Source organism: Eleutherodactylus coqui, chromosome 2, assembly GCF_035609145.1.
Source record: "Eleutherodactylus coqui strain aEleCoq1 chromosome 2, aEleCoq1.hap1, whole genome shotgun sequence".
NCBI lineage: Eukaryota > Metazoa > Chordata > Amphibia > Anura > Eleutherodactylidae > Eleutherodactylus > Eleutherodactylus coqui.
The window spans coordinates 299,262,415-299,288,249 of record NC_089838.1 but is presented as its reverse complement, the minus strand read 5'-3'; the positions used below and the strand labels follow the sequence as shown (position 1 = coordinate 299,288,249).

Here is a 25,835-nt window from a genome sequence, read left to right as displayed (position 1 = left end):
TCCGATCTCCACAGACCAAGCGTATGGATACCCATCCATACCCTGTCCGATCTCCACAGACCAAGCGTATGGATACCCATCCATACTCTGTCCGATCTCCACAGACCAAGCGTATGGATACCCATCCATGCCCTGTCCGATCTCCACAGACCAAGCATACGGATACCCATCCATGCCCTGTCCGATCTCCACAGACCAAGCATACGGATACCCATCCATGCCCTGTCCGATCTCCACAGACCAAGCGTATGGATACCCATCCATACCCTGTCCAATCTCCACAGACCAAGCATAGGGATACCCATTCATGCCCTGTCCAATCTCCACAGACCAAGCATAGGGATACCCATTCATGCCCTGTCCAATCTCCACAGACCAAGCGTATGGATACCCATCCATACCCTGTCCAATCTCCACAGACCAAGCATAGGGATACCCATTCATGCCCTGTCCAATCTCCACAGACCAAGCGTATGGATACCCATCCATACCCTGTCCGATCTCCACAGACCAAGCGTATGGATACCCATCCATACCCTGTCCGATTTCCACATTTCAAGCGTACGGATACCCATCCATGCCCTGTCCGATCTCCACAGACCAAGCGTACGGATACCCATCCATGCCCTGTTCAATCTCCACAGACCATGCGTACAGATACCCATCCATGTTCTGTCCGATCTCCAAAGGCCATGCGTATTGCTAGTCTGTGAAAACGTACGAGAATAGGGCATGCAGAGATTGCAGCCCACATGAGAAATAATTCATCTGAAGAGTGTCATAAACCATAATGGGACAGTGCAGAATACACAGACAGCACATGCCCCATAAATACAGCCATCTGAATGGACACTAAAAGGGGATGTCCAGCAATCAGCCTTTATCATCTATCCACAGGATTAGAAATGTTTGATTGCTGGGGTCTGCCCGCAGTGAGGTGCTGGAATGGAGGATGGAGAATGGAGCAGGGTCATGCATGCACCCGGCTGTGCTGCTCCATTCCAACGTCTCTTCCCACAGTTGTACGATAACGAGGTACAGTGGGGTTCAGGACCTGTTCTAGTGACCGGTGGGAATCCCAGTACTGGGGCCTGCAGAGATCAGACATTTACCAACACTAAAATGGATTATGGGACAACCCAAAAATGCAACAACCCAATGCTTTGCCAGAAATGCAGAGCGTAGAAAGTTAAAAGGGTTGTGCCGAGTTTAAAAGTTGTGTCCTATGCACAGGATCAAAGACCACTTTCTAATCACTGGGGTCCAACTGCTGGGACTTCTACTTATCACAAGACCGGGGGTTGAGGGGGGTGTTTTATATACCCCCAAATCAATGGAGCGCAAGACAATCCTGCACATTGCAATTCCATTCATTTAAATGGGACTGCTTAAGTTGGAGTGATTAAAAAGTGTGCCATCTCCATCAGTCCCATCGAAATGGATGGTGCAGTAGTGCAAATGCACGACTACTACGTTCATACGGCGATGTTCCAGATTCTTGTTCATGGGATCAGTGGGGGTCCCAAAAGTTGGGCCCCCACTGATCAGGAAGTTTCTCCGATCCGGTAGTTAGGAGATCTCTTTACATACATAGAGGACTTCTTGAAATAGTCTTGGATATTTATAAGCTGCAGCTAGCCACACCTACCACCTCCAGCCAGTACTGATTGACTTCTGTCAACCATTGGCTGCAGGATGGGGTGGGTGTGGCTAGCTGCAGCTAATGAATATGTAGGACTACTGCAGGGGTGGGCAATTAATTTTCCCATGGGGCCACATGAGAAATTGGAATGGTTTTAGAGGGCCAGACCAACATACGAAGGCTCCATGCACATTGCCTTAACCCTTTCCAGTCCAATGTCGGGCCTGCCCCTACATCATAATTTCCCTCCACAGCTCCGATGTCGGGGCAGGCCCGACACTGCAGTGCAGGAGTGGATCTGCACCCGATCGTCAGGCACATCGGGTGCAGATGCACTCCTGCACTGGTCCTCATTGAGGACCCCCGAGGAGAAGGCAGAAAGGGTTTTTAACCCTTTCTGCCTTCTCCTTTACACATTACATAGCGCTCAATTAGCGCTATGTAATGCAGGGATTCCGGCCGGCGATCATGTGACCGCCGGTGTTACTTGACTCCCGGCAGTCACATGAACGCCGAGCCGGGAGCCTGCACCGTGGGGGGGCCTGCTTACCTGACCGGCGTCTTGTGCATTCTCCTTCTGTCTCCCGGCCCGGCGATCATGTGACCTCCAGGTGTCACCTGACCCCAGTGGTCACATGATCGCCGAGCTGGGAGGCAGAAGGAGAATACGGAAGACGCCGGACAAGTAAGCAGGACCCCCCACGGTGCAGTGAGCACCTGCACCCTCCTGAACTCTGTCAGATCAGGAGGGTGCAGAGAAAATGTATTTTTTCTCACCCATTCTCCCCAGCTCCAATTTATTTGGAGCTGGGGAGAATGGGTGAGAAAAAATAAATGGATTGGAAAGGGTTAATGGGGCCGTATTCCAGCCGCCCGATTTGCGGCCAGAATACGGCCGCCATTGAAAATGAATGGCGCTGTAATATGGCGCGGTGAACACCCGGTGTTTCACCCCGTTTTACGGCGCGGCCCCCGTGTCTGCCAATGGAGAGGGGAGCGGTAAGGAGCACTCCCATCTCCTCTCCGCAGCAGCACGCCGTAGTTTCGCCTGGGTTACGGGCCGGGCGAAACTACAGCAGTGTGCATGAGCCCTTAGGGTGCATTCACACGAACGTATATCGGCTCGGTTTTCACGCCGAGCCGATATATGTTGTCCTCGTGTACAGGAACTGAGCTTCCGCCCCCTCTCTGCCTCCTCTCCGCCCCTCTGCACTATTTGCAATGAGAGGAGGCAGGACAGGGGCGGGGCTAAGGTCCGGGAATTAGCCCCGCCCCTGTCCCGCCTCTCCCCATTGCAAATAGTGCAGAGGGGCGGAGAGGAGGCAGAGAGGGGGCCGGGAGCTCAGTTCCTGCACTTGGCTCTTCCATCCTCCCCCCTCTGCACACGAGGACAACGTATATCTGCTCGGCGTGAAAACCGAGCCGATATACGTTCGTGTGAATGCACCCTTAAAGGAGATGTCCCGCGCCGAAACGGGTTTTTTTTTTTTTAAACCCCCCCCCCGTTCGGCGCGAGACAACCCCGATGCAGGGGTTAAAAAAACCACCCGCACAGCGCTTACCTGAATCCCGGCGCTCCGGTGACTTCTCTACTCACCGCTGAAGATGGCCTCTTCCTCCGTGGACCGCAGCTCTTCTGTGCGGTCCACTGCCGATTCCAGCCTCCTGATTGGCTGGAATCGGCACGTGACGGGGCGGAGCTACACGGAGCTACACGGAGCCCCATAGAGAACAGCAGAAGACCCGGACTGCGCAAGCGCGGCTAATTTGGCCATCGGAGGCCAAAAATTAGTCGGCACCATGGAGACCAGGACGCTAGCAACGGAGCAGGTAAGTAAAAAACTTTTTATAACTTCTGTATGGCTCATAATTAATGCACAATGTATATTACAAAGTGCATTATTATGGCCATACAGAAGTGTATAACCCCACTTGCTGCCTCGGGACATCTCCTTTAACTTCATTCAGGACACTCTTTGCGGGCCGGTCCGAGCTATTCAGCGGGCCGGATGTGGCCCGCGGGCCGTGCTTTGCCCAGGTCTGGACTACTGTGTGGCAACTACTAATGAAATGCAAGTTTCTCCCAAACTACTGAACGAACACACACACACACACACACAGCAGATGTATCACTGGCACTACGTTATGCTGCCCTCAGCAAGAACTGCGAAAAGATGGTGACCTATTCCTTTTAGCTTCTTTGTAGCTAGGGTTAACCTGTGTAGCAGAAGTCACTGACAATGACCGATGCTCGGGCTGTTGGCCTTCTGTAAGGAGGTGTGTGTACACGGCGTCTCCACTATACAGGCATCACCGCCGCCTGGAAATAGATTTTCTATAAGCGTTACATCAGCTCACCTTGGATAACAAGCGGACAGTTATAGCAGACAGGAAGGGGAGCGAGAGATCGAGGAGGAGAACAGGAAGAAGTGCGGGTGTCAGGAACAGACTGAGGTCTAACCACTAATGATCACTTCCATACCACAGCCAGCCTGACACTAACTGTGCCACTACTACCATAGGGAGGACGGGGAGCAGGGTATACAGAGACCGCTCAGCATTATTCGCCGTGTGTAACAGCAAGTTATAATATTATATAAAAATACACACACACACACACACACACAGTGTATAATACTATACGTTGGTAGTGCTCATCATCATATACACCATGCACATTACCTGTACACATATGAGAAAGTCCTAACAACCTTGTACAAAGTTGTAGCGGCTTTATATACGGGGCCGCCGCTGCCAACGTCGCTCGAAATAGTCACTAAATGGTATGAACGACCGTGCGCTTCTACACAGAGTGATTGTTGTTCACCTGTTGCTCAATTTCACGATGGCTGAAAGAATTGTTGGGAGCATTTAGACGGGCCAAAATATTGTTTGCCCACTAGTTAGGGGCAGGAGGTTCTTTGGCAGACATGTATCTGAAATTTTGATTCCCTCCCCAAGAGCGCACTAAATCAGGGCTCCAGGTTGAACAAAATGGCGAGGCCACACGCTGCGCTTGTCCGCCAGGTGCAGGAGAAAGCTTACTGCCTCGCTTCTGTTGTGTCAGGCAAGTATGTAATAATATACTTGTCAGCGATCACCTGGTAATGTTATGGGTGGGGGGGGGGGGGGGGGGTAGGGGTGGCATCTGACATGGTTACAGGGGTAGGAGGGTGTGTGGCACCTCATAAAGCTACTGAGATCAAAAAGCACATCTGCAAAAATCCTCCACCCGGGACCCCTGCCAATTCAGCTCTTCAGCAGACCCATGCACTTGTGCACTGAGCCTATTTCAGTAGGAAGTAGACAGCTCTATTCTCACTGCAGTGGCCAGGTTTGTTACTACAAACAAAATTCCCATTCACTTCAATGGGCACTTGACCTGCAATACCAAGTCAGGCCACTGTAGTGGAAACGGAGTTGTCTGCTTCTTGCAGAAGTCAACTCGATGCAAAAAGCATGTTGGCCCGGAGAGCTGCTGACTAGTGAGGGTTCCAGTCGGCAGACTCATGCTGATCTACCTAATCTCAGGATAGGCCATTAATAGTTTACAACCCCTTAAAATTTGGAAACAAAGCTTTAATTGGCACCTAGATTTTTTAGTTTTGGAACCAATGGCTTCTGGGTAATTTTTTTTTTTAGTCTGGAGCCCTGTGAATAGTGTTGAATTTTAGCTGGTCATGTTTATACGGAACAACTGCTGCTTACATTCACTCTATGGAGAGACTATTCGGACAATAGGTGTCCCATGTAAAGCTACCCCGACAAAAAAAGTCGGGTCACACCAATCACATCACAGTTCTCCCTTCGCTGCTCACAAGTTTAGTCCTCGCTCTCTTTCGTGAAACTTTTCTTCCCCATAAAAAGCGGGATGTGTCGGAGTTCTGGCTCCAGTGCTTCTTTGGCAGCAGAGGGTAATTAAAGAGAAAAAATAATTATGAAAAAAAGAAAGAAAAAAAAAAAACCCCACTAGATATGCACATGGCAACCAGCTCCCTGTCAGCCAATAGGATGGCAGCAGTGGCTGGAGCGCTTTTCGGAGGCTGGCGATGCATCGGTATATTTAGAAGGCCTGACTCACAGCTTGTTTACAGTACAGATCTCCAGATGGACTCGTGGAAAGCACAATCCACTGCAGGGAAAATATACAGATATATTACTGCTTTTTAACATCTCAAGATGAAGGCTTGTTAACCCTTCTCATGCTCCTCCAGTACTTGGTGCATTAGCACAGCGCTGAAATACATTAGCCACACGGAAAACTGGGCGCTATATGTTAAATGCCAGCCAGCACTGCAGCCCGTTCCCCGATGTATGACAGGCACCGGGCGCCGTAGGCCGGTCTCATCTACATCTTACAACCTGATAGCGCTTCATTATAAAACACCTCTCCAAATACCAGAGATGCCTTAAAAAAAATAAAAACACCCAGTGCAATAATAAAAAATGGACACGTGCAGCTTCTGTGCGGAAATTCTTGGCATGGTGGACTGGTACAATCTGTTCAGTGAGCAGAGAAGAATATAGCAGCCTGTGGAGCCTCTATTAACATATAGATACTCCGAGCCTCTTACAACAAGCAACCAAGGAGGGAATTCACAGGATATAGCTGGAACTTTTTCCCCTCATTCTAGTTTTCCACACAGTGAAGACAAAAATGCACAAAGTGGGAGAAGTGCGGCAGAAAGGTGTCGAAGTTATTAATTCCAATGAAGCAATAAAGATAAGCGCTAATTGTTACCCGTTCGTAACAGGCCGAGATTTAGTTTTCTGTCTTTAAGACAGAAGATGCGCCAAACTTTTTCAAAAGTGTATGCCTTGAAGAGGTTTTGGTGTAGTTTACTCAGACTTATCTTTAAGGTGTGGGAATGTAATGATGATATTTAGGAGTAATTACAACATTATAGTGAAAAGTTTATTGGGAAAAACTTCACAATTCAGAGGCGGCTATAATACCCTCTTGGGCCGCTTCTAGCCTGGTTACATGATGATACGGGCAGGCATGGAGGCTCTAGTACCCTGTTGTGCCGCCTCTAGCCTGGCTACATGATGATACGGGTGGGCATGGAGGCTCTAGTACCCTGTTGTGCCGCCTCTAGCCTGGCTACATGATGATACGGGTGGGCATGGAGGCTCTAGTACCCTGTTGTGCCGCCTCTAGCCTGGCTACATGATGAGATATGGTCAGGCATGGAGGCTTTTTCATGGCAAAAATATTGCTTTTCAATAACACTTATGGAACCCGAAATACACGCAATTAAAAGGTTTAGGTCGGTTTCACACGAGTGATGTGACAGGGCTATAAATTGCATGTATGTGAAGCCCATGCTTTCCAATGGGTTCTCACACATGAGCGATGTTTTGTAGACTGCTACATTGCGAGAATACAAAATCGCCTCATGCTCTATACAGCCACGATTTGCTGTTTTGTACCCCATGTTTCCCTATAAACCCTGCCTCCTGTTAACTCGCATGAAATTGTGGTTCTTGTGCGGTGCAACTTTTATAGTAGGAAAAGCCCTAAAATAAGCCCTGGCTGAATCAAAAATAAATATCCATCATCTAAGAGGTGCTGTCGGCTTTCCCCCGTGTCTCCTCAGCAGCTCCGGCAGACTTGCTTGTAGTTTTCAGTCAGCGCTTCCTGGTTTGGAGGTTCAAAATCCCCGCCTCCAGGAAGCGCTGGCTGTGATTGGTTCTTGAGCGCTGACTGAAAACTGCAAGCAAGTCTGCCGAAGCTACCGACAGCGCCTGTTAGGTGATAATTTTTTTATGCAGCCAGGGCTGTGTGTTTTTAGTTCTGCTTATCCAGAACAATTGCTTTATTCCTTTGGCCTCTGGTGTTAAACACAATACTGGATTGTAATGGAAGAAAGAAATTGTTTTGGACAAACAATTAAAAACACACAAGAATCTCAGAAATTATTTAAAAAAGGATTTTCTTTTAATCAACAGATCAGATACAAACAGAGATCACAGCTGCAACAGATACAAAGTTACCAGACTGTCAAGATCATAGCTGTTAGCGGCATAAAAACGGTGATGAAGGTGTATATACTGTGTATTAAGTAGACGGTATATACACTTTAGGTTAGCTACTGGCAGAACAAGAGTTCACTTAAACATTACAGAATCCAGACCACCCCTACAACAGAATTACATTAAAGCTGCCTGTCCATGGGTGATTGTTCATTGCGTTATCCGCGGCAATAATCCAGCCGCGGTTAACGCAGTGAACACTTTCCATAGCATTGCCATGGAAAGCGCAGCCGCGGCATCCACAAGCAGAGAAGCATAGCGATTTTCCGCTCACGGGATCTAAATCACTGCATGCCGCGATTCTCCGCGATGAGCCTATCTGTCAGATAAGCTCACCGCTGAGACCTGTCAGCACTCCCCCCTGGCGGAATATCGCTGGCGATATTCTGCAACGGTCGTGGACAGAGGGCTTTAAGCGAGTTTGCCAAAAGTTTTTTTTTTTTTTTTTTTTTTTTTTTTTAAGAGACTTGGAATATTTTGACAAACCAGCCTCTTTGATTCAGTTGATCACCCAACCATTCTCCCATGTTTAGTGTGTGAACTGCAGCTAATTAACTTAAATACAAGAAAAAGTCATCTTTTAGTGATACGGGTGAAGGAAAAAAAAAATAAATAAATAAAAAAAACCGCACTGCTTCAACTCTTAGCAAGACTCAGAAAAAAAATCCAAGACACTTCCAGGTATTCCATGACGCGTATGAACCCTGAATCTCTTCTCTGTGTTGTAGAGGCGTCTAGTAGTCAACAAGCTCTACACAAGATTTTCAGTGAAATGGATCATGGATTCCGGTGGTGTGCACCTAGCGTTGTATGCATGAGGCTGTGTGATTGAGCCCTAAATGATGCGTCACTTGTTTTTTCCCACCCCACAACATATGCCGTGTAAACTACGAGGAGGTGGTATACATGCCGTTTTATGTGCACAATATGCAATGGAGCTGCACATCTAATGTGTTGGTAACACTAAGGCTGGTCTCAAGTGACTGGATTTGATTTGCAGATTCCGCGGATGGACGATCCGCAGTAAGACGCAGGAATGGAAAGGCATGCATTTTTGATATTTCCCTCACAATCCTGGATACGAATTGTGTATTCTGCGAACGGAAGGAAAAAAAAAAAAAAAAAAAAAAAAGGAAAATCACACCATGCTCTATTTTACCGTAGAATCCGCACGGACAGCCTCCATTGCATATGGGCAGCGGGTACCTGTGTCATCATTAAGCGTCAGCGCGGGAAATACATCCTCAATACAGGTACTTGCAGTATGCAGGTCATCGTTTGAGGGAGCCCTGCCAGAGGGTAGGTGAACATGGTGGAATCCAACGCAGGGACTTTTCTGTGTGGATTCTGCCTCTAAAAGTCATGTTAGAAATAAGCGGTGATGCAGACATAGGGCCATGAATCTGCATGTGGATTTAGGCCCTTTCAATGGGAAAATCCACGTGAAGAAACCCAAAGGTGCTGAATATCAAATACTCGGAGCATAGGTCAGAAGTTGAAGAAGCAGCGGCGCTGGGTGTCCGTTACAGGTTTCTATTTTACTAGTCGGCTGATAGAAACAGATCTGTCCCATGTCTGAAGTGAACGGACCCGCGTTCATTGATGTAACAAGCCCCACTGACTATAACGCATCAGTCATCATGCCATGCCATCTCATCTGGGATTTTTTGCTGGATCCGTACCGGAGACTCCTGCGTTAGATGTAAATTTTTGCCCCATATGCCGATTCTTAACCGATGTAAAAGAAAATGAAGTGAGCGCCAACAGGCAAAGTATTTGGCCCGTGTATAATAGGACCACAAGTCTGTCCTTTATAGTCCCCATAGCTTTTGAGTAAAAAAAAATAAATAAATAAAAAACACACAAACAAAAAATAAAATAATAATAATGAATCTATGATTCCAGCCAAAGTGCAAGACTTCCAGAATTTGTCCTCAGGAACCTTAGCATCAAAAAGTGGCAGCTCTCCGCTCAGCGTAGAGCCCCACCCCCGCTGGTCTGTTTAGAAGCTCAGACTTGCGCTCCATGACTCCTACTAAAGTGAACAGAAAACTGAAACGCAGCATAGTGTCGGAAACTTTTCCAAGCCTTCTCTGTGGCACCGGGCAAAAAAAAACATTGTTCATTCCGCAAATATGTGGCACTCATGCCTGCACAAATACGCAGGTGTGAAGCCAGATTTTGTACCTTAAGGACCAGACACTTTTTAGGGATTTCATGCTCGCCTCCAGGACTTCACCAGAGCAGCACCCATCCTCTGGAACGCTCTACCCCAAGGCATCAGCACAATTCCTGATGTACAAAATTTCAGACATGCCTTAAAAATGCACCTTTTCAGGGAGACATACCAAATCCCCTGACCTAGTCCACCACCCCTCCCTATGGCTCCCCACACCTTCCACCCTGCCTATTAAATACGACCTTTACCGCTGCACCTCCTTACCGCCCCACCCTGTTTGCCTTCTAATAACTGATTTCCACATGAAATCCCCTACTGCCCGTGTTCCCCATACCTCGATTCCCCCCCCCTCCCCATCTTGTACCTCCTGTACCACCCCCATCCCATTTGTTTCAAACTGATTGTACCCCACATTGTAATTGTTGTATTGTCTGTGTTCTTCTGTGCTTGAAAGCTAAATATAAATTACAGGAATGGGTTACTCTATTTGTTTTGGACGTTTTGATATATACACACTATGTATGGTTTTGGATTACAGGGCACTTCTAGTGACGGTTTTGGGTTATTTTCCTTATGTATATTGTTGTTTTATTTATGTAATTGTGTTTTTTACTATGTCCCCCATGAACTCATTCCTCCTGGGGGACATTCACTTTTTCTTTTTTTTTTTTTTTTAATTAAACACACATTCCCACTGTAGCTGGGGTGTCCGCTGTTACAGGGGAAAACATCCCCTGTGGTGACCCTTCCATTTTCTAGTACACAGCGCTCATTGAGCACTGTGTACTCGGGGAAGGAAAAGGCAGAAAGGGTTAAAAACACCCCTGCTTTCTCCTCCAGGTTATCAGCCAACAACCCATCCTGCCTCTGATTGATTGCAGAGTCAAGAGGCTTAAAGCGCCGTCGTAATTTTACTATCGGTGGGGTTTTAAGCCCAGGACCAAGCGTTGTATATTTACCACACCGGGTCCTTAATGAGTTAAATCAGTTGCGTATTCACAGCCAATTTCAGTGCACCCCTTCACCCAACGGCCTCCAGTGAGCGCAGCGCCGCTGGTCAGGTGATGACCATTTTTTGTTTAACGAACATGCTGCAGATTTTGCTGCAGAAAATCCTCAGCATTTCTGCTTTGTGTAAACATACCCTTGGCCTAAAAACCTTTACCATTTCCAACCAACGCTGGCAAGCTCCTGGGCAGTTGTCCATCGCTGCACTAGGATCTTCAGGGGGCCAGCAGTGCGGGAGCGAGGCCACAACCCACCAACTGCTGGAAGTGGAGAAAACTGGTAGGTAACCCCTTCAATGCTGCAGCCTAGCAATCACAGCACCGCGCAAGGAGGTGGATCCCTCTGGTAGTGCAAAGTACCAGTCCAGACAGTAGAATAGCTGGCAGCACCATGAAGACAACCCCTCGCCCTACACACAAAAGTCAGTCAGGGAGAGGCCAGCAAAATTCCACTCCTGCGACTCCTAGCCCTGCTCCAAGTCGCCATTTAACCCCATAATGACCACACATACGTCCTTTTTTACGGCAGCCGTTAAGAGGCATTATTCTGATGCACACGTCTTTCCACAGCAGAATCCCAGAAAGGGTCTTCAGTGCCAAGATTTCAGCTGGTATTTGCTCTAACAGCGAGGACCAGAGAAACCCGCCATCTCCCCGCTGCTTATCCCTTCACACACCATGCCACCGCGGCATATAAAGTAAACGGCTTCCAGACCCCTGCGATGTGATCATAGGGTCTCGATACGTTGCTATGGCACCCAAAACCTTGAACATGGCCTCCAGTTCTGCCATCTATGGTGGCCTAGGATGGTCAACCTCTGGCTGAGCCTAATAGCCTTTATGATACACTGCTATACTGTAGTGTATTCCAAGAACGAGCAAATGTGAGGATATTTAAGTCTTCCGCTGGGGCAAAAAAAAATAAAAATATTTTTTTAAATTTAAAAAATAGTAAAAAAAAAAAAAAAAAAAAAAAAGAAGAATAAAAGTATCATAAGGCTGGGTTCACACGGGACAGAATTGCTGCGGAATTTTCATATAGACTTTCTGCACGGAAATTCCGCTGGCAATTTTTATCCTGGGATAAAGCAGCAAAGTGGATGAGATTTGCAAAAATGTCGTCCACACGCTGCGGACGAGCCGTTGCGGCCAAGCCGCGATAAAACTGACATGCCGCGCGGAATGGCAATTATATCGCCGTCTCTACTGCAGCTTCTCCCCTCTCTATGAGGAGAGACGGCTGCAGCGGAATGCAGGCGGTGAAGCTGCTTCAAAACCCATGCCGAACTGCGCAAGTTTTAAAGCTGCATTTCTGCCGCGGAAATCTTACGGTAGTTCCACAAGCTTTACGCTCCGTGTCAACCCAGCCTTAGCCAACGTTTTTACCCTCTGCTATTTATAAAGAAAAAAAAAAAACCACAACACACATCACAAATCTGGTATCATGTTCACAGTGACCCGCAGGAGAGAAAAAAAAAAAAACGGGAATTTTTTCTTACCGATAATTCCCTTTCTGGAAGACATCATGACAGCATACGCTGGAGGTTGCTCACCTGCTGACCTGAAGGGACAGGAAGAGGCAGAATATAAAAAGCACCTCCCCTCCACCAACACCAGTGCGTTCCAAATGACCACAGTGACCAGTTACTTAACCAGAAGGTGTGTTTTTATTGACATCACACACCTCAAAAAACAAAGTTAAAGCATACACATTACCTCATGTGTTGGACAAACTAGGGTAACCATGTTGGTAAGGGGGGGAAAAAAGCCCGTATGCTGTCATGATGTCTTCCAGAAAGGGAATTATCGGTAAGAAAAAATTCCCGTTTTCCCCCTGACATCATGACAGCATACGCTGGAGGAATACCAAATAAGTGGCATGGGCTTTTTAGGGAGGGATTACGGCTTGGAGCACCTTCCTACCGAAGGATGCGTCCTGACTATATTTAAAGTCCAGCCTATAATGTTTGATGAAAGTATGGCCTGAAGTCCATGTGGCTGCGTTACAGATTTGCTCAATCGATGCATGCGCTCTCTCCGCCCAAGAGGATGCCACCGCTCTCGTTGAGTGGGCCTTCAATCCTTCTGGAGGGGGGATGCCCTTGGCCTTGTAAGCCTCCTGGATGGCTCTCCTGAGCCACCTGGCGATCGCATCTTTAGAAGCGGCCTTTCCTTTGGCCTGCCCCTGAAATTGAACGAAAAGTTTGTCAGACTTCCTGAAACTTTCTGTTGCCTCGAGGTACGCTAGTACCGCTCTTTTGACGTCTATATTATGGAGCTTTTGTTCTTTTGCATTTTTGAAATTTTGGCAAAAGGCTGGAACAACTATTGGTTGGCCCCTGTGGAAATCTGACAATACTTTAGGCTGGAAGGATGGGTCTAAAGAAAAAACTATTTTGTCCGGGTGGATAGTCATATATGGGGCCCTTCGTGAGAGGGCCTGGATTTCCCCCACGCGTCTGGCTGACGTAACTGCCACAAGCAGGGCTACCTTGTATGTCAGCCAGGCGATGGATAGATCCGTAATCGGTTCAAATGGGGGGTCGCATAAGGCCTGAAGGACTATGGTTAGATCCCAGGGTGGTGCCGTGGCCCGTGTGAATGGATGTAATCTGCTCGCCCCTCTAAGAAATCTCCTAATCCACCTGTGCTCCGCTAGCGCGAGATCGAAGAATGCCCCCAAGGCCGCAATTTGGACTTTGAGTGTATTCGGACTCAAACCTTTATCCAGGCCCGCCTGGAGAAAATCTAAGATTTTCCGGATGTCTGGCTGATCCAGCTGCTGGATGTCCTGGCCTAACCACTCCGAAAATTTTTTCCAGACTTTGGAGTAGATTTTGTGTGTCGAGGGTTTAAGGCTCTCGCTAATGGTGGAAATAACCTTAGGGGAAAGACCCTTTCCAAGGAACTTTACCCGCTCAAGCTCCAGGCCGTAAGCCTGAACTTGTGAACTTCCGGGTAAAGAAGAGGGCCCTGCGACAGTAGGTCCGGTCTTGTTGGAAGGTGGAAGGGCTCTCCCACTGACAGGGATCTCAGGAGGGGGAACCACGGTCTTTTGGGCCAATATGGTGCTACAAAAATTACTGTTAGGGTTGACTGCAGTAATTTCCTTAGCAGAAGCGGGATTAGTGGTAGAGGGGGAAAGGCATACGCTAGGTCCCAATCCCAGGGGTGAGAGAGCGTCCGTGCCCAGGGCCTGTTTCTCTGCGCCTCTGGAAAAGAAAAGCCGGCATTTGGTGTTTGCGCTTGACGCAAAGAGGTCTACTTCTGGTACCCCCCACTTCTCCACAAGAAGGCTGAACACCTCTGGATGGAGTTCCCACTCTCCTGGGTCCACTTTCCTTCTGCTTAAAAAGTCCGCGGCTGAGTTCTCGGCTCCTCTTATATGAAAGGCCGATAGGGACTTTGTTGTGCCTTCCGCCCATTGAAGGATCCGCCCCGCCAGTCGTTGTAGTGGAGGATTCCTGGTGGTACCCTGGTGGCGAATGAGTGATACTGTTGTCATATTGTCTGAGAAGATCCTCACATGTTTCGCCACTAATCGTGTTTGCAGGCTACGCAGGGATTTCCATACAGCTTTAAGCTCCCTAAAGTTTGATGAGCTAGCTTTCTCGTGAACGTCCCAGGCCCCCTGTACATAACCGCCTTCAAAGTGGGCCCCCCACCCTTTGGCGCTGGCATCGGTCGTGATTATTACGGCCGGGTCCAAATTCCAATCGGATGCCTGAGACAGGTTGTCCGACGACACCCACCAACGGAGTGAAGCTCTGGCTTCCGCAGAAATAGGGATTGTCTGATCAAGCGAAGCCTGCAACTTGTCCCAATTCTGGAGAATTAGTGACTGGAGTCCGCGACTGTGGAATTGGGCCCAGGGGACCACGCCGATGCACGAAGTCATTAGTCCCAGGATCCGCATTGCGTCTCTTATCGTTACCCTATGTTTTTTATATAGGTTGGAACATTCCTCTATGATAAGATGTTTTCTTAGGGGAGGAAGGGACGAATTTTGTAGACTGGAATCCAGGATGACACCCAGGAATTTCTTCCTGGTTTCTGGCTCCATGTTGGATTTTGACTCGTTAACAATCCAGCCAAGCTCCTTAAATAATTGCAATGTGGACTCTAAGTGTGATCTCAGAGCAGACGGGGAATCCGCCACCAACAGGAAGTCGTCTAAGTAGGGGATGATCATGACACCCTGATTTCGTAAGAAGGCCACCATTTCCATCACGACCTTGGAAAAAATTCGCGGAGCAGAGGAGATTCCAAATGGTAGGCAGACGAACTGGAAGTGGCGGATTTCCCCCTCTACCCTCAGCGCAAACCTCAGAAATTTTTGTGAGTTGGCGTAAATAGGGATATGAAAATAGGCATCCTTAAGGTCTATTGTAGCCATTACGTTATCCCTGGCAATTAAAGGAGTTGCAGTTCTAATGGTTTCCATTTTGAATCTCCTATATTCAATGAATTTATTCAGTTGTTTTAAATTGATAATGGTGCGGTGGGAGCCGTCTGGTTTGGGAACCAGAAAGAGGGGGGAATAGAAACCTTTTCCCTGTTCCTTCTTAGGGACTGGGATAATTGCGCCGAGACCCTGCAGGTTCCGTACGCCCTCCAACAGAGCCTGTTCTAGGCCTGGAGACTGGGTTGGGGTTATCATAAACCTGTCCGGGGGGCGGGATAGTAGCTCGATCCTGTACCCCTCCGCCACTAGGTGCAGTACCCACTCATTAGTTGTAATACTACGCCAGCTATTGGCACAGCGAGTCAGTCTACCCCCTACCGGGCCCGAAAGTATGGGCTGAGGGACAAAAGTTAAAGTCTTACCCCTTCCGCCCTTTGGATAAGACCATCTTCCGGTCTTTCCCTTCCCGGCGTACGTAGACGAGGGATGAGGGGTGAAGGGTCTCTTGGGTGGTCTGGTGGCAGGCAGTCCGTGACTCTTGTCAGCTGCTTTCTCCAGCAGACGATCCAGGTCTGGTCCGAATATACGCCCGCCCCGGAACGGTAGGGTACATAGCCTATTTTTGGACGCTGCGTCCCCTGACCACTCTTTCACCCACACTGCCCTTCTGGCGGTGTTCGATAGGGCTGCCATGCGGGCTCCGAGGCGGACTGTTTCCATCGAAGCATCTGCCAGGAACCCTGTTGCCATTCGCAGCAGAGGGATGCCGCTTGCGAACTCCTCCCTAGGGGCTTTTTGGTCCACTAGGGCTGCGAATTGGTCCAACCAGATTGCCATGGAACGAGCCACGGAAGTGGCCGCGATGTTAGCTTTCATGATGAGACCGGAAGTAGACCAGGCTTTACGCATGGATGTGTCCACCTTATGGTCCAACGGGTCCTTTAAGTGGGACGTATCCTCAAAGGGCAACCCGGACTTTCTGGATACCATGGCAATTGCAGCATCGACTTTAGGTATCTCGTCCAAAAAGGACACTTCATCTCCCGGGAATAACAGGCGTTCTTTAAATTCCCTGGGGATTAGCGGAGCCTGATCCACACTCTCCCACTCATTTAGAATCAGCTGCTTGAGTGTGGCGTTTACGGGGAATGAAGATTTTTGTTGCGGGAGTAACCCCGCGAACATATCCTCCTGGACTGTGCGGGGTTGCTGCACATCTTCCTCCACCTGCATGGTCCTGCGTACTGCTTTTAGCAGCTGATCCATGTCCGCGGTAGAGAAAAGATATTTCTTGTCCTCCTGCGTCACTTCCCCGTCAAAATCCACATTTTCCGCTATGTCGGAGTCAGACTCAGACACCGCCGGAACCGACCTGCGTGTAACCCCGGAAGGCCCAGGTTGGAGGTCTGAGAGGGAGGACTGCACTTCTTCTCGGACAACTGACCGAATTTCGGCCATAAGGGAAGTTTTTTCCTCCTGCATAATTTTCGCGGAGCAGGTAGCGCATAACGTTTTGGTGCAGGAGTCGTCAAGTTTGGTTAGACATACTGGACATTTTTTACTCCTGCGTCTAGCCTCCCTCGGTTTTTGAGTATCCCTGTCCTGTAAGACAAGGGAAACTCTGTTAGTCGGGAAGTGTATGTAGTGCAGGTGTAGGTTGGTCCACTGGACCACTTACAGTTAGGAGGGTCTCTGGGTCCTCTCTGGTCGACATCTTGCGCCTTGCAGGAACGCTTCCTGTGCTTAGGATCGTTCCTTAGCGTGGAGAAACACCACCAGCTGATGCAGGGGCAGCAGATTTTTGAATTTGGCGCCGGCCGCGCCAGGCCACGCCCCCTTTGCGGAGCGCCTGACGTCACCGCGCTGTATCCGAAGCCACGCCCCCTGGAGCGCTCCTGTCGGCCCTGGACCCGGAGATGGCGGCCGCCGCCGTAATGACGGCCGCAGTGGTGCCGGCAGCCCGTACTTGGACCCCGGCCCACCGGAGATGGCGGCCGCCGCCCGAAATGACGGCCGCAGTGGTGCCGGCAACCCGTACTTGGGCCCCGGCCCACGCAGTCCCCGGAAAGCTCCCAGATGGGGTCCTTCCCACTGGGTTTGCCGGGGCTGCCCGAAAGATCCACGCCGCCGCTTCGCCGGTAAGTCCTCCTCCGGCATGGGACAGCGTTGCTGGAGTTCTGCCGCTGCTGTCCTGAAGGGACAGGAAAAACACTGGTGTTGGTGGAGGGGAGGTGCTTTTTATATTCTGCCTCTTCCTGTCCCTTCAGGTCAGCAGGTGAGCAACCTCCAGCGTATGCTGTCATGATGTCAGGGGGAAAAAGGTATTACATTTAACTCGTACAGTGTACGCAAGAGGAAAAAAAGCAAAAACACAAGACATGGCAAAAAACAGAATAGAAAGGGATCAAAAAGTCATATGGGTCAACAAATGCTAGCATTAAAAATTACAACTCATTGCATAAAAACTATATAAAATTTATCGACAATCATATTGACCCACAGAATTAATTTAACATACTACAGTATTGATACTGCACAGTGAAATCCGTTAAGCGAATGTACATTTGCATGAACCTCAGCGCTGAGTTTTCGCAGAATGTACAATATTTATTTGCGTGCATCTGTGTACTTTACTGTACTTTTTCTGCCCACAGGCATGTTCAATTGCCCGCAGCAGGGGGAAAAAAAAAAAAAAAAAAGTTCCAAATGGGTTTGTTCTTTTTCCAGTGGACTTACACAGCGTATTATGCACCTCCTTGTGTGCATTTACGCACCCCCTCAATTGACTTCTATGGGGACCTTTGGTGGGGAATGTGCAGATAGTAGAGCACGCTGTGTTGTTTTTTTCTGCACAACCAAAATGCGCGCAAAATATGGAAAGGTGAATGCACCCATTGAAATCAATGGCTTCTATTCTCTGTGTATCGCACAAAATACAGCTGTGTTAAGGACCCAAAAAGCACTAACGTGCTTCATTACTAAGGGGTTAAAGTATGTTTTTATTGAACCACCACAGCATTTCCGAAGAGACATAAATCGCTGCAATGTCTGTACCTGGTTTGCACAGAACTTCCTGTTCTGTAGGGATCACTTTTCCACATTCATCTCATCACATTCAGGATTGCAATGAAAGCTAACAACCCTTGTATAGATAACACAGGAACCACCATTCACAATAGTTAATGTCACAACTCACCTCCTCCAACTCCCTGCACAATCACCCCTGCAGAGGTCACATCCACAGCACTCTCCCATATAAGATAATAGGTCCCCTCCTCTCCATTGTGTCTATGGCCCATGAGGCTGCTGTAAAGCAAATCTGTAAATGCTATTAAATTGCCATGTACAGAAAAGAAATAAAAAAGTCTAAAATCCGAAAAAAGCTAGAATAGCGGAAAAATGTTTCACCAGCTGATTTTAGCTATAGGCCATGAAAGTCTGATAGGTATGGGTCCTAGAGGGTGGTCTTGCATCCATCTCTAGTTCTGGCCCCCTCCCTGAATGAACATAGTGGCCAGGGCTAACAGAAAGGAAACTTCATAGTGATGCTGTAATGGGACTTACATATATCCCATAGCAGCTCTAAAGTTAAGGGAACGGTACAATTCATTGTGCTACTCTGTTATAGTGTAATAATTCCCATTCACTCCTATTGGACGTAAAGAAACATTGTAGCAATGCCAACTTGGTTGTTTCTGCAAGCCCAGAGCACCCCGGGCCATCACATTCAGCTGAGCCAGGGGCATTTATTGGACTTTTAAAGCATATACTGTAGCTATGCCAAAAAAGTCTTAAATGACAATATCCCTTTAAGAGGCATCAAATATTAAAGGAAATTAAATGGTTTAGTATCTTCAGCATCTTTACAGTGCCACGTAACCCCGTGTATAAGTAACTAGCCCTCGTTTCTTTCCAAGGCGATGCTGCCAGAAACTGAGACATGACGATGATGATCTGCTAGTGGTGAATGTAGAACAAGGCGAGTCGGGGCTCAGAAGAGCGCGGGAGGAGGGAACTTCACATGGATTCTGTTTGCAGAACATACTTGGCCGCATAAGATATTTTTCTCTAGGAGCTGGAAGGTGGCCAAAAATACCCAAGAATGGGCTGTGCAGAGAGTTCTGCGCTGTCAAATCTGTGTAACTCTTGTGCTGCCAGGAAACGCACATCTCCAGGCACTTACATTACCATCCAATGCAACCCCTTCCTCAGTTTTATTACCTCCACCGCTGCTAATAACGAGGGGCTCTTACTCCCTGGCTAACAGCAGGGTCAGCATGTACTACCTCTCCCCATAGGTTTCAATGGGAGCTTCGGAAATAGCCGGATGCGCCCATTCAGCTGCCTCGGAGCCGGGGATCTGCAGGACACACGCTCAGTTGCTAAGCAGCGGCCCGAGCACATTGCAGGCAGTGCGAAGACTGTTTACATCCAGTGTTACAACTAAACTCAACGTATCCATAGGGCCCCACTGAGCCGGCAGATGACAAAAGAGGGGTTTGTGTTTTTTTTTAGTTTTTGTTACAGTATGGAAAATATACTGGGCTCCGCTAATCAATACAATGGCAACCGGAAGAAGTTTTTATTTTGTTCTCGTTTTAACCCATTAGTGGCCACCAATACGCCATTTTACAGCAGTCACTACTGGGCTTTAAACCTTTTTTAGATTTAAAAGGAGTATTTTGGGTGTTTTATGTTTTTTTCTATTTGTTGCCGCTCAGATCCTCGTCGATCAGTCACTGTGGTCAGCTCAGGAAGCAGAAAGTGTGGACCAAAGCGCAGCGGCCCGGGTGGGTACTGCAGTGCAGCTCCCACTGAATTCATCCTGAAGACAGGTCATCAATAGGTTATTGGTGGTGGCATTTAGCTTGGGACCCCCAGTGATCAGCTCTCAGCCCTTCTCTCCTTCCTCTGCTGACAATAGGGACAGCGACCTTGGCAATCAGCTGACTGGCAGAAATCTGAGTGGCCGATCAGCTGTTTATAACCTGTTGGTCATCAATATAATAAAGAAAGTAAAACCGTCACAGAGCCCCCCTTTAAACAAGTTGTGTGTCCCATCTGCTGACAGCTAGGCTCCTGCTCTAATGGTGGGGAGCAGAAAAACTTGCCTGAGGATTCAGGGGGGGCCGCGGGGGGGGGGGGGGGGGGGGGGGAGAGAGGGGGTTGCAGAGGGGATGGGGAGGGAGAGAGAGGGAGGGATCTCTCTCACTCTCCTCTCCGCTCCCCCTCACTGCCCCCCCACCAGAATCTTCAGGGATGAGTCAGCAGGTACTCGAAAAAGGCGATGCTCTCTCGAGTATATTGCCTTACCGAGTATGCTCGCTCATCTCTAGCCGACACCTTTCAGCCAACCACAATGCAACTCGAAAGTACTAATGGGTTTCCATACTAGCCAGACTGCTGATAGAGATGTCTGGCATGTAACCCAGCCTATTAGACCCTGATGGAAGCAGCGTCTAATAGACTGATTGAACAGTCCCCTTGTGGGATTAAAAAATGGTGTTAAAGTATATTTTTAAAAAACTAGTGTGCAATAAATAATTAAAAAAAAAAAAAAAAAAAAAAAAGATATATATTATACACAATTTGATCTGATAAATCCCTTTTTAAATGCAAAAAAAACAAACATATAAATAGGAATCGCTTTGTGTGTGATGACCCGAACAATGCACGTTATGTATATAGGATGTTGTGTTTTTTTAGGCCTCGCGTCTACGGGCGATATATCATTGAACGATGTACACAAGTCTCAGCAAGCTGCCGCGATGAACTCATCATTATTGATAGGTTCATCGCGGAGAATTGCAGTGACTTTAGCGTTCTCCCACGGCGGGAAAACGTTACGCTATCTGTGCCTACATTACTATTTTTTTTTGTCTATGTAATAAAAAACAATTCAAAACTGTACAAATAAACTACAACACCTGCAAAAAACAAAAGAAATACAAACATCTGTTGGCAACAAAATAAAATACAGCAATTCAGAGAGGACTTTAGGTTTTTTAGTGTGAAAGCGTAGTAACGCACAGCAGCTGTTCAGCACTAACACTGGCTGTGGGCTCCTGCTGCATCAGTCTCTGTAAGGGCTTATTCACAGAGGTGAGAATCTCCTGCCAGTTTTGCGTGTTGTGAAACGCACGAGTAGGAACTCCATTCTTTGGAATGGACTCATTCACATGAGCAATTTTTGCCCCTCACTGCGATGATAAAAGTCGCAACACTTTTGGCGTTCCCACAGAACGCCTCACCCATTGTTCTCACTAGGACCTTAAAAGACATTGAATGGCACTCACATACCGTGTGAGGTTCCCCATTGGCGTGAAACACGCACCTGAGTATCGCAATTTCACAGAAGAGATGCAAGGCGTTTTTGAAAAACGCACGTTGACAGGTGCGATATCGCACCCACCTGTCTGAATGTAACCTTACTTGTTTTGCAGTTTTATTAGACACATCACGTAGGATCGCTGGCCAACAGAACACAGCAGAGGTCTGTCCGCGTTACCGCTAGGCAGTACTGCAAAGACGAGGAAGGCATCCGTAACTGCACTTTGTACGGCCGGGCCTGCACATCTCCGGTTGGACAGGTTTGCTCCCATTAAGGGCACGGTCACACGTAGAAAAGGTGTTGCCGAAGTTTCTTGAATAGTTCCATGTTTCCAAATGGTGCTTGCAGATCCCCATGCATACGGCACAAACTAACCCGGTCAGATCTGTTGCAGAAATTTCTGTAAATCTCCATCCCATACATCTGCCATGTGTGAATGTACCCTCAGGCCAGATTCACATGGGTGGAATTGCGCGCACGATACACAGTGAATAGAATCCAGTGACTTCACAGTGTATTTTCCTGCGCATTTCGGTCGTGCAAAAACGCACACTGCCTGCTCTATTTTCAAACACACAAAAAGTCCCCACTGAATTCAATGGGGATGCATAAATGTGTGCAAAACACACTAGGAGAGGCATGAAGCCCGGCATAATTGCGGAACAGAGAAGAAGGGGAAGGTAGGGAAATCCACCCCGAGAAAGGATGTCATCTGTCCTCCTCACGGTGGGCTTACTGCACTCCGGCATCAAGAGGGGCGCTGCTGAATGAGACAAACAGCAAGCACTCTGGTACTTCCATCCGCCCCATTGCAATGGATGGATTGGTGGCCACACATGCTCAGCCTGCGCTCCATTCATTCTGTGATAGGCAGAATGGGACACAACCCCCGTTTTGGAGATTAGGGGGTCTCACTACTGAGATTCCCACCAATCAACGGGGATCCCAAGCAGTAGACCCCCGCTGATCAACAACTGATGACCTATCCTGAAGGCAGGCATCAATAGCGGTTTCCCAGAAAACCCCTTTATCTCAGAATTGGGTATATGGAAACAGGGTTTGTTTTTTTTTTGTTAAACTGGACAACCCTCCTACCGTATCACCTGACCAGCAACGTAGTGCTCACCAGATGTGGCCGCCGGATGCCAGGTGACGCAGCTGATTCCTAGTCAAAATGCCCAATGTTGGTGCGGTTTTTGATGCAGCAGTGCTGTGAACGTACCCTAAAGTGTTTTTCCTGTGTAAATACTATCGATAACCTATCCTCAGCAAACGGCAGCAATAGTTCATTGCCAATGACCCGCCACTTGTGATCCCCGGCATATTCTGATTGCCTAGCTTACCGTCAATGCAGTGGGGCGGGACATAGTCATGGGGTTGGCGGCTTTACTCTCACTGAAATCCATGGAAACTCCTATTAGGCTTGCGTGTTCAACCCCAATGACAACGTCTGACCCTGCTGCACTGACTGCGGGCGATCAATTGATCGACAAGGATCAAGCATAAATCCACATAGCAGTTCTGCCGGGCACTAAACAGTCGGATCCACGTTGAAAAAAAGTCTATTTTCCCACATGAAGGCCTGATAGGATAATCTCAGACGGCAGAAGTCAACGGGGATTTTACCCCCTAGAAATCCGCATCGAAGCTGTTCAGCACACGAATCGGCTTACAGAATACCCATGGTTGCCGGTAATTTACTCTAGAGGCTGCTGCTGGTATTTTTTTTACCTGTCATATTAATAGCCAATAAAAGATAATTAGCAGATATGAGCCCATCAGGAGCCATGACTCACTGTGAGGCTCCGGCCGGGACGGGACGCCGCTGCAGGTCACAGAAGATCCTTAGTCCTCCTCCCATCCTGTACGTACCGTACGCAGCGCAGACGCCAGGATCTTCTAGAAGTGCTGCAGCGTCATATATATTACACACACACACACAATATCTCCATCCCCTTGGCAGGTATTTTACGGCACGGATTCTCACTGGACGGTATGCAGATTTTGCATCGAAAAATCCGAACAGTAAAAACATAATTGTTGGTGTTGTCACAGCCATTAGAGTACGGACAGGTAAACCCCGACCCTGCACGCTACTCCGACATCAGTCGCTCGATCAAACAATAAGTCGTCTCATCCAAATACTGACACTCAGACTAAGGCCGAGGTCACACGAGCACAACTGAATGGCGACGTACGCACGTATAATACGCGGTACATCGCGGCAATTCAAATACATCGATTTCCGCTGTTACTAGCGGTTTTTTGCATCGCGCATAATGTGAGAAACAGAGCATTTTTGTTCTCTACGCATGCGTACTAAACGCTGTACTTACACAGTTATAGCGCTTATGGGCGGGGCGCAACGTAACTAAGCGGAGGGGGGAAAACGAACCCAGGAAGACTGCATGGCAGCGAGTGCAACATATGTTGTCATACACAAAGAAAAAAAAGGCGATACGCTCACAGTTATATCACAGGCTGGTGAGCGCCCGGCCTAAGGCTGCTCTACCACCTGCGGCGCGGCTCACTTCAGGGTTTACATTTTTGTGGACAGAAAAATAACACAGCAGACTGCGCAATATTTTTCATCAAAAAATAATCTAAAAGGAAAAGGAATGCAAATAAACAGAACCCTTTCCATTTTTGTTTTTACTACCGCTTTGAAATCAAAGGAAACACGGCGAACAAAGTATCGAGAAAAAAAACAAAAAACAAAAACATACATATTATAGAATTACACACAACACCAGGATTGCGGTTTTTAAGTCACCAAAAAAATAAAATAAATTATATAAAATATATATTATATTAATTACACACACAAAAATGGCCTTAAACTGAAAAATTTAAGAAAAAAAAAAAAAAAATAGGTAACGCATCAAATAATCAAATAATGCAGTAATTTAAAAAAAAAAAACGTTGCAGAAGCAGGGTGTATAAATGTGGATCCCGCTGAGGACACTTTCACGCCAGCGGATGCAGGTTTGGGTTGCGTAAAAATGCAGCATTTATATGTGACCGTGCGCGCATTATCACGCAGCGTATTCACACTCCATATACTAATACACTACCTCACCCCGTATACCGCGCGGCGGCGGGCGCACTGCAGGTTCTTGTTCACCTGACCCAATTACACCACAAGTATAGGCAGGGAGTTTTACCTGCAGGTCCCACGCACCTGCGCACATGGAGGATCCCCTAGGACACAGTTACTGCACCGGGTACACAGGGCCCAACTAAAGACTGCAGCACAACCGCCGACGTCTGGGACATGACAACCAATAGAACCGACATATAGGGGGCGCCACAGAAGGAAGAACACGTCCAGCTACAGTACAAGGTTCCCTATGAGGAGACGCCACTCACCAGCTCATCTTCCCCGGGACTCGCAGGCCTCCCCGCTTTGTTTTCCCTTCTCGGTATTTTCCTCCGACGACTTCCGGGTTTGTGTCGGTCTCCAGGAAGTTGACATTTCTAGTCATGACGGCGGCGGACGTGACGTCAGGCAAGACGTTTGGCTCTCGCGGCGCAAGGCGGTGTGTGAGGCGTTTCCATAGTGACCAGTTTGTGTCACGAGTGCGCATGCGTAGCGCGGAAGGCGGGAAGTGTCAGGCACAAGGAAGGCGCAAGCTAGTTGAACTAATGGCGTCGTGTTTTTGATGCTTCTGTGTCAGCCAGCCGGCCTGTTTGGGCTGCTTTGGACAATACATCTTAGTAAAAGGGTTTAGACCTCAATAATAAGTCAAACACATGGGGCCCTCAGCTATAATCTGTGAGGGAAGATGGAGCCTATTATACAGTTCTGTCCTCCTCAGGGGAAATTAATTGTATTGTTGTGCCTAATAAAGGGTTCCATAAGCCTCGTCTGGTTTGTCAGCACCGGCGGCGCAGTGTTCTACGCCTCTCTGCTCCTCAGGCCTCCGCTCACTTAAGGGTAGCTCAGTCACATCCCGGCGAAGCACTTTACCTCAGCGGCCATTCCCTGGCCTCGGTGTTATTACAGCCGAGGCCATAATAGAGACGCACCCCAACACTCGTACATATTTAATATCTGAGTAATATTGCACAACTGTTATTCATACTAATTGCATAAAAGTTCTTAGGGCACATTTCGATCAAAACACATGGGCCCATCCGCCACGTCCAAGGAACGTCATTGGCTCTAAAGTCATCTGTCTTTGGGTAAAAAGCCTCCAAATGAATGGAAAAGCTGGATACCCGGCTGCATGCTA

At 48.1% G+C, this 25,835-nt stretch overlaps 1 protein-coding gene across 1 annotated transcript in view; it reads right to left on the bottom strand.

Annotated features, from left to right (window-relative positions):
• BIN3 (bridging integrator 3) overlaps positions 1 to 25,100 on the bottom strand; it is a 52,452-nt gene extending 27,352 nt beyond the window's left edge. Inside the window, exon 1 of the mRNA XM_066593446.1 lies at positions 24,970 to 25,100. Coding sequence (XP_066449543.1) covers positions 24,970 to 25,085 — 116 coding nt within the window. The 5' untranslated portion in view covers positions 25,086 to 25,100. The remainder of the gene's footprint in view (positions 1 to 24,969) is intronic.
• Positions 25,101 to 25,835: the final 735 nt, after the last annotated feature.